The sequence below is a fragment of the Bidens hawaiensis genome, unplaced genomic scaffold (assembly GCF_021521415.1).
Source record: "Bidens hawaiensis isolate Kalapana, Puna unplaced genomic scaffold, B.hawaiensis_p1.1 tig00060121_1, whole genome shotgun sequence".
NCBI lineage: Eukaryota > Viridiplantae > Streptophyta > Magnoliopsida > Asterales > Asteraceae > Bidens > Bidens hawaiensis.
The window spans coordinates 37629-47381 of record NW_027500835.1 but is presented as its reverse complement, the minus strand read 5'-3'; the positions used below and the strand labels follow the sequence as shown (position 1 = coordinate 47381).

Below are 9753 nucleotides of genomic sequence, written 5' to 3'. Positions count from 1 at the left end.
ATTAGCTTTACCTTTTAATAGACCAACATAGAATCTTGAAAATTTAACATGAAAATTGAAAGTAGACATTTTGTTTTATTCAGCTTATTAAATAAATAAAAAATTTATAAATGGAACATTTGTTTATATTATTTATAAAATTCAATATAAATAATCATTTATATAATTCAAATAATAATTTTCTTAAGTGAATTATGATTTTTTTCCTGTATTTGACCAAAATCTCCGTTTTCTTCCATTCTTATTAACAAATACCAAAAATCCAAAACCAAACACACAAAAAAAAAAAAAAAAAAAAAAAAAAGTCAAACTCCAAATTTATTTAAACGTTATTAATAGTTGTCTTAAAGGACCAACTCAAACCACACTATATTCTCACTCTTGATTTCTCTAATCAACAATGGCTAAACCTCAACTCTACAACCCGACCACCGGAATCTACACCTCCCCGCGGCCACCGGTCACCCTCCCACAGTCTCCAAACACCTCCATCGTCGACTACCTCTTCCGAAACCTCCCCGCCCACTCCAACTCACCCGCCTTAATCGACCCCTACTCCCACAAAATCATCTCGTTCGCCCAGCTCAAACAACAAATCTCCGAGTTGGCCCATGCACTACACCACACCTTCAACATCTGCAAAACCGACGTCGTCCTCATCTTCGCTCCCAACTCCGTTAACTTCCCCATCGCCTTCTTCGCTGTAACCTCACTCGGCGCAATCGCCACGACCGCGAACCCGGTTTACACAGTTAAGGAACTCTCGCATCAAATCAACGATTGTAAACCGAAGTTGATCATCACGGTTGACCAGTTGTATGATAAGGTAAATGGGTTCAATCTCCCAGTAGTTGACTTAAACAACTACTCGGATTTAATCGAGCAATCGCGTCACAAAGCCGTAATATCTCCCCATGTGTCCCAAGACGACGTAGCAACGATACTCTACTCGTCTGGGACAACCGGACTGAGCAAAGGAGTGGTGCTGACTCACCGAATGATAATCGCAACTGCGTTAATGGCGACGTCAGATCAAGAGCTTTACAAGGAAGGAAGAAGCGTGTTTATAATAGTGGTCCCGCTGTTTCATGTGATGGGAATGATATCGTTCGGATACACGCAGTTGCAGAGGGGTAACGCGCTTGTTGTGATGGTGAGATTTGAGCTGCAGAAGGCTCTGGATGCGATTCAGAGATATCGGGTTACGCACCTGTACACTGCGCCTCCGGTGGTGTTGGCGTTGGTGAAGCATTCGGCCGTGACGAGGAAGTATGATACGTCGTCGTTGGTGCAGATCGTTACCGCTGCAGCGCCTCTAGGGAAGGATATTATGGAAGAAGGCTCCAAACTTTTCCCTCAAGCAAGTTTATTACAGGTGAGTTGTTATGTCAAAAATTGATATCTGGTCACGGTCTGGTTTTTATGAATTCATAGAAAAAAAATATATCCCCTACGGACCGGTCAAATAGAACAAAACGGTTCGGTTTTGATGGTTTGGTAGTGACTTCAACGACATTGTTGAAACCTACACTTTAGTAGCTCCTAGTTTCATTTATTACAAAATAGTCCCTAAAACTTATTAATCGTGTCAATGATAACTTGAGATCTTTTGTAGGGTTATGGAATGACTGAAACCGGTGGAATTGCATCAATGGAGGATGCAAGGGTCGGGTCTCACCATTCGGGTTCATCAGGAACACTTTGTTCTGGAACAGAAGCGAAAATTATAGATATCGAAACATTAAAACCTCTCCCCCCTAACAAGTTGGGTGAAATATGGGCTCGTGGCCCCAATTTCATGAAAGGCAAGTGATCGGTTTATTTGTTTGTCGTTGGTAACTATATTTTGTTCGTGTTATGAATATTGTAATTAATACGTCTATATTATATAACATACAGAATATTTCAATAACAAGCAAGCCACAGAACAGACAGTAGACAAAGAGGGTTGGTTGCACACGGGTGATCTTGGTTATTTTGATGAAGAAGGACGCATATATATTGTTGATCGTTTGAAAGAACTAATCAAGTATAAAGGGTATCAGGTAATTTCATTCTTACATTTCTGAAAACACGCACCAATCATTTATGATACAAGTTGACCTACAAAGTACAAACTCGATCATTTTGTCCTATGAAAAAAATATTGTTAGTATTACGATAGTAATTTGAATAAACTGATCATTTACAAGGTTGTATGCTTTAGAAATAAACGTACTTTAATCCGTTTTCAACTTGAGAAGTTGACTAGGTGAGATATAATGCATCCCAAATTTGACTTTTTAAAACGTAAATTGGTCAAAATTGTCACCTGTAATGTAACAACCAATATTTTTGACAGGTTGCACCTGCAGAGCTTGAAGGGCTGCTGATGAGTCACCCTGAAATTATGGATGCTGCAGTCATCCCGTGAGTAATGGATCATGTTTTTGCTTTATCACTTAATTAAATGTGAAATAGGAAACATAATTTATGTTTTTTATTATCAGGTCAATTTTATTATCTTTAAAAAATGGTAAAAAAATTTGCTGGCATGATACATGATTAATCATTTTAGTGTATTTTTATTTGCCACTTGTTTGATATGACATTTTGACCTTTTAATAATTATTCTTAAATATAAAATTAAAAAATGTAACATTTAATTCTCTTTCATTTTCCTAACTCTAAACTTCTAAAATAGACTTTAAATATCATAGTTTTGTCACAAACTAAATGAAATGATTCATTGATTTGTTTAATTTTGTAGATACATCGATAAGGAAGCAGGTGAAATCCCAATGGCTTATGTTGTACGTAAACCTGGAAGCTCACTGACTGGTGAACAAATTCAAGAATTTATTACAAAACAGGTACAAGAACTAGAAAATTTTAAATACTGCTAACTATTTTAATATCTAAAGACGGAATTATATATATATATATGGGATTGTTTATGAGAGAAATGAAATTACTGTAAGAAATGTGAGAAATGAATATGAGCCATTAATTTTAATTTAAGTTATAAATGCTTAAAGATAAATAAAGAAAGTATTAATGCATGTTCTCTCTTCAATTAATATAACTAATAAATATAATAGTTATCTATTTAATTAATATAACTAATCAAATTATCATCATTGAAGAATATTAAGAATTCTTTATTTTTATAACTTATTTTCTTTCTTTCTTGAATTTTTATCTTACACAAGTACAATTTATTCATACATTAAAACTTCTTATCCAAAACCAATTTATTCCAACTCAATATATTAATGTCCATCAACACGTATTTACATTGTGATGAATATTACAAAAAACTATCTTACACGTGTTTACATTAAATATTAACAAAAAAAGTACACAACTTACACAAAAACATATAACTTACACTTGTTTTAAGAATAAGAAAACATATAACCTACACACAAAAAAACATATAACCGACACACAAAATTCAGCATCAATAAACTACACACGCACACGAAAACGTATAACCTACACACGAAAAACATATAACCTATACTCGAAAATTTTATCCTACACATTTAAATACAATTTGTTCATACATTAAATATTTTTTCTATCAAAAACCAATTTCTTCCAACTCAATACATCAATATCCATCAACACGTAGGTACATTGTAATTAATAATACAAAAACTATCTTACATATGTTCGCATTAAATGTCAATAAAAAATATACTATATACACAAAAACATGTAACATATACTTGTTCTAAGAATAAGAAAACATATTACCTATACACGAAAAACATATAACTTACACACATATAGGATGTGTGTATCTTTTTCTAGTTTATATAATTGTTGGTGTCGAATTACATATGTAAGTTGTATAATTTTTTGTATGTTGTACGTTTTTATTGCTAAAAACAAGTGTAAGTTATATAATTTTGTGTATGTTGTATATTTATTGTTTAAATTTAATGAACACATTTGTATGATATTTTTTTATTATTATTTATAACAATAATTTTCTATGTATATCAATTGAAAAAAAAATATTATGTTTTGATATTTATTAATTAGAGAGGATTTATTTTGGTTATAGTAGTTGTATTAATTGAAAAGAGGAGGATTTATTATTGTTATATTAGTTGTATTAATTGAAGAGAGATAATGCATTTATTGTTGCATTTATGTTTTTTTTCATTTATTTTTAAACATTTAAAACATAAAATAAAACCAGTGGTTCATATTCATTTATCACATTTCTCACAGTAATTTCATTTCTCTCCTGAACTTAAGCTTATATATATATATATATCCCAGTAGATTGAGGTCCGAAACTTCAGATATCCGAATTTTCGAATATTTGGTTTTGAACACTCCTAATAACAATAAGAGAGTGTTTGGGATTGCTTATTTAACTCTAAAAGTGCTTTTTGTCAAAAGTGATTTTTGGCTTCTGGCTTTTTGAAAAGGAGTTTTTAAAAAAGTTTTTGGATTAGCTTATGTGGTTAGAAAAGTCATAAGCACTTTTTAAAAAATGTTTGGCTTAGCTTATTTACATAAAATGACTAAAAAGGGTAAATGGTGGGTAAATTAGTAAAAATCCAATCAAAAAGCCAAAAGCATTTTTGAAAAGCCTCAAAATTGGGGCTTTTGGAAAAATGTTTTTCAAGCCAATCAAAAAGCCAAAACAAAAAGGGCTTTTACATTTGTCAAACACTTTTTTTGCTTATTGGCTTCTTGAAAAAGCCAATAAGCCAATAAGCATTTTTCAAACTCAATCCCAAACACCCTCTAAGAAATATATGACACAATGAGAAATTACTTTTGTTTTCTCAGGTTGCACCATTTAAAAGAATAAGAAAGGTAGCATTTGTAGACATTATTCCAAAATCCCCAGCAGGAAAGATTTTGAGGAGGGAGCTTCGACAGAGAGTTCAATCTAAACTCTGAACCTTATTATGTCATTATACCATGTAATAATAATAATCAAGGAGTTTATTTCCGTTCTAAGAGTGTATAATTAAGCTTAAGTGAGGGAAAATGGCACTAATTTATTGAGCACTTGCTTGCCTGACACTTATTGTATTCCCTTGTGTTGAATAGTCAACTTTGTGTTTTGAAAGGTTATATCACTATATGCACTTTATGTTTATTAGTGTTTATAATATGTAGTGAAGGATTCAGGATTTTCATATATGAACACAATCAAAGTCTTAGATTTCTATCCCTATGGATTTTGTTGGTCATTTTCATCATAGTTTTCATCATAGTTAAGCGTGTCATATGTAGATAACTCGGTTGGATCTATTGGTTCTATAGAATTCATTAATGTTGTTGTCACACCCCAACCTATGACGGAATATGCCGGGGCGCGACATAATTGTATCATAGCTCAAAAGACACTAAGTAAAATACACGTGTCAATATCTAAATTATTTATTTCATATAATTTCAAATACGTAAAGCACAAACATTGTCTTACAAGAAATGTAAACGTTACAATTAAAATAATTTAAATAAGTTCATCAACATTCATCCTAAGGTCGAATCTACTCTTTAAACCTCTTGCTTCATCCAATATAGCTACCTGCGTCATGCGGGAAAATACGTAGTTTGTCAACATAAAGTTGAGCAAGTAATCACGGTTTTTGAATACATATAATATAAAAAATGACAATTCCTTGCGATAAATATGAACCACTACAACTAGCATAACAATAAATATAAAAATTGTCTTTTCACTCGAATCACATAGATAGCGAGCTACTCCGACGGTGTATGATCATACTAATGAGGATGAGGATGAGATACCAACCACCAAAACATAAAATAAACACATAGTCATATTTGCACGTATAAATAATTGAGCAATATCATATAACGCAAATAATGGAATTGTAGTGAAATAAAATGTTAAGTTGTAAACTCAAAACCCCCCAAAATGTAAAACGGTAAAAAGGGGAGTGTGAATTACTTACCTCGATAAATTAGATAGTTAGGTCGCAGGTAATACAGTTGATGGAAAAGCAACAAACAATCTCATGAGATTATCCTAAATGTTTAAATGAGTACTAGTTAAATAAACTCAAAGTGTTCAACAAGTACTAGAATTAATAGAGATTTAGAGATTCTACAACCTTTTCGTTTAAACTTTACGTAGATCATTTTTAGAAAAGAACATGGAATAAAATATTGTAATCATCTATTTTTAAAAGAAACTGGATTTCCATTTATTTACTTTTAAATAAATAATATATAATAATAATAATAATAATAATAATAATAATAATAATAATAAATTTCTTTAGTTCGTCAGTATGCTATTTATGAAAAAAAACTATATAATAGCCTCCAGATTAATTTAATATTTAAACAATGAGAAATAAGAAAAAACATATAAATAATAATAATAATAATAAATGAAATGGAGTATATATGCCATGAAGTGAAAGAATACATAGAAACCAGTTTTATCTTCTTCTATCAAACCTACTGTTTGTTTATTTATTTTTCAAAAAAAACAAAATTCGACTGCGTTAATTAATAACCAGATTAGGGTGAAAAATTAGGACATTTATTCGGGAAATAAAAATGAACAGACTGGTATACTTATTACCTTAAATTGTGTTCGAATCAAGAGTTGACGGAGGTTGGTCGGAGTTTTAACGGCGGCGGCGATGACTAGTCATATCGATGCCGAGGCGTTTGAATGTGTGCGGGTTAGAAATCATTGACTAGGGTGTGCTTGAAAACGAGAGAATTCGTTTACTTTTATAAGGTCGAAACACGATTCATAAATTTAGTAAATCCCGTAATTTTCGTCGGGGTTAGTTGGAGCTAATAACGTGAAATTTTAGTCCCAAAACGCGTGCGACATTTTCGGTTTGAAATTACGAGTCAAATGGTGTATTCAATTTCTTCGGTCGGTCGATAATGGGCGCTTAAAGTCATTGCCGGAAAACTTGGAAGGTGGCCGGATTATTCGCCGGTGATTCGGGAATGAATGGAAGAGAGCGTGTAGATACTTAAGTTTCAACACTTGGCACCATTGCCCCCTTAAACTTTGAGTTCAAAACAAAACATTCCTAAACTTTTAGGATATACAACTCAATCTTTAAAAAAAATAAACACTAAGGTACTTTAACTTATCTATAAATCTTTAGTTAATAATATATAATTATGTAAAATCTGAATAACGATCCAAAGATAAGATTAATAAAGTAAATCATAGATTTTGTAATGAACGTCCGAATGATAAAAAAAAAATTAATGTGCGGGGTTTTCGGGTCCTTGAAATTTACGAATGTCACGGTTGTAATGGGTTTATGGGGTTTCAGTTTGGGTTTATTATATTTGGTAATTACTTGTTGGCCAAGTTTGAGTCACCCTATAAATACATAGCCATGATAGAGTTATTGTATAATGAGAGAGATCATTCATTGTATTCAAGTTTTGAGTTAGTTTCTTGATGATAATAATACGAGATGTTTACCCTAAATATCGTGTGCTCGTTTGGGTTTCCGTTATCAATTCGTGTGTCACACCCCAACCTAAGGCGGAAATGCCGGGGCGTGATCAAATTGCTCACAGCTCGAAGATACTATCATAAATATAAATGACAATATCTAATTAATTGTTTTGTTCAAATAACACACACAATAATCAAATACAACGATACAATTCAAATAAATAGATACAACCATTTAAAGTCAAGTTTGTCTTCATTAAAATCCTAAGGTCTTTCTAAATGTCCAAACTTCAATCTTCAATCAACCTGTATATGCGTAGAAAATGGAGTTTGATCAACAACACATGTTGAGTGAGATGATCACCAATTTTGAAACAACAAATAATTATATAATAAATAAATAATAAATGATAAGTGTTAAATACGCAAACCAATATATGTGGTAATAATCAATCAAACCTTAATAAACCAAAACCAAGTTATACTCGTGTGCCAATGAATCGTTGTCAAGCGAATCGGGCATTGATTACAATGACTAAATTGTCGGTTTACCTTCGCCAAGCGAATCGGGCTCCGGTTACTAAGACAGTCGTATGATCATACTAATGGGAATCCAAGACTTGATAGATACAAACACACTTAAACAAATAGCAATTAGCAAATAGCATTTAATTGATACAACACACAATGATCATGTTTGCGATTGTTTGAGATATATATATGATAGAAAATATGAATAAGTACGCATATGTTCCCAAAATATTTGAAAACAGTATATCAAAAGGGGAATGATCAAACACATCTTAGATGGAAGGCAAGTGATTAATAAATATGATAAACGAGTAAGGTTTAAGCGAGTCGTCCAACAACGCGTCAAACGAGATAACGAATCAAAACCTGAAACTTTGTGATATGAAACTATAAATAAAAACAAACTTAATGCCGCTAGAATCAATCCAAACGGATGAGTAGAACTCTAGTTATGTTGAATTTAAGATTTAAGCGAGCTGGTAATGACCAGAATCCGAACAGCGAGTCGGAAGTCGGGTTATGGGCAGTAACCTTAAAATCATGTTTCAAGAATAAAAGTCTTCTGGACCGAACGTTGAATCTGACCAGAAGCATGAGAAAACGTAAAGTCAAACTTGTTGACTATTTTACCCTTTCTCGGGTTTTGAAGAAATTGACCAGTCAACATCCTTCAATCACCGAAATTGATTGAATTTTATTGACTATGGAATATAGATGAACGATTTTACAGTTTACAACTTACCCGGAAAGTGAAAGGATTGATGAGAAACGGAAGTCAAAGATCCTAAAGCAAGCAAAGTCAACAAACAAGTCTTGAAAGATGCAAAAACCGAAGGGTTGGAGGATGACCAGAGGCAAGTGACAGCTGGAGGAGGTGGATTAGGGTTAGATTAAGGTTTACAGCAGGGAATTAAGATGTGTTTATATAGGAAAACATAAACCGAACTAATTATAGGCTTTTTGGCCCGTATAAGCAAGTAATTATGTTTTAAGGAAAGAATCAATGATTTATTCACCAAGATCTGATCTTGAGCAGAGGAAAACGATTTAGGACTTGTATATTAGTTATAGGATGTTTACTTGGTCCTTAATTCACTCAAACATGCTTAAAATAAACGATTTTATACCATAAACTAGTTAGGAAACGAAAACGAACTCAGATTCTGCACAGATGGGGCCACTGCGTTGCGCGGCCAGCTTGTGGCTAGCCGTCGCGCGGCGCTCCGGCATGCATGGAGGATAATTTTCACTCGTTGTCACATTTAGTCCCTGTATTTTGGTCTTTGAGCATTTTTATGAACTTTTGATAATATAAATAAGATTTAAACACTATTTATAGTACAAGGGCTTCAAGTGAATTATTAGAAACTTAAATATTTATAATTATTTGGTTTTTGATTAATAATAGTGATCCAAAATATTTCCGGGTCGAGTTATACGCAAACAAATGCGGTTACGAAAAATTCGAAATGTTACATCGTGTTACATGTATAGAAAGTACAGGGGTCACTTTGTAATTTCGTGATAGTTATGACAGGGGTCGTTTTGGTAATTGTTGAATAGTTGGTGTCTGTTTGTAAAAGAGTCAGTTGGGTCGTTAGCTGTTAGTCGTTAGGTCGTTAATAGTTGAGTCTGTACAATAACGAATGGAACGATCATAAGGATTACGCTTGATTTGGTTGAAACCTTCTCTCTCCGTTTCTTTTCGATTCTATCAAGTATTAAAGTGGTATCAAAGCTATCCTTCCTTAGACGCTCTTGATTTCAAACCCTAAAATTTGTTATTACGAACCCTA

At 32.7% G+C, this 9753-nt stretch overlaps 1 protein-coding gene across 1 annotated transcript; it reads left to right on the top strand.

Annotated features, from left to right (window-relative positions):
- The first annotated feature begins 315 nt into the window (after positions 1–315).
- Positions 316–4908, top strand: LOC143602921 (4-coumarate--CoA ligase-like 7). Its single transcript, XM_077079883.1, has 6 exons — positions 316–1375; positions 1616–1805; positions 1900–2045; positions 2342–2409; positions 2750–2852; positions 4795–4908. Exons 1-6 carry the CDS (start codon positions 401–403, stop codon positions 4906–4908), a joined length of 1596 nt encoding a protein of 531 aa, XP_076935998.1. The 5' UTR covers positions 316–400.
- The last annotated feature ends 4845 nt before the right edge of the window (positions 4909–9753 follow it).

Coding starts and splice junctions, on each gene's coding strand:
- LOC143602921 (XM_077079883.1), top strand. CDS start 401: ATGGCTAAACCTCAACTCTACAACCCGACCACCGGAATCTACACCTCC. Junction 2,046..2,341: donor TCAAGTATAAAGGGTATCAG/GTAATTTCATTC, acceptor TATTTTTGACAG/GTTGCACCTGCAGAGCTTGA. Junction 2,853..4,794: donor AAGAATTTATTACAAAACAG/GTACAAGAACTA, acceptor TTGTTTTCTCAG/GTTGCACCATTTAAAAGAAT.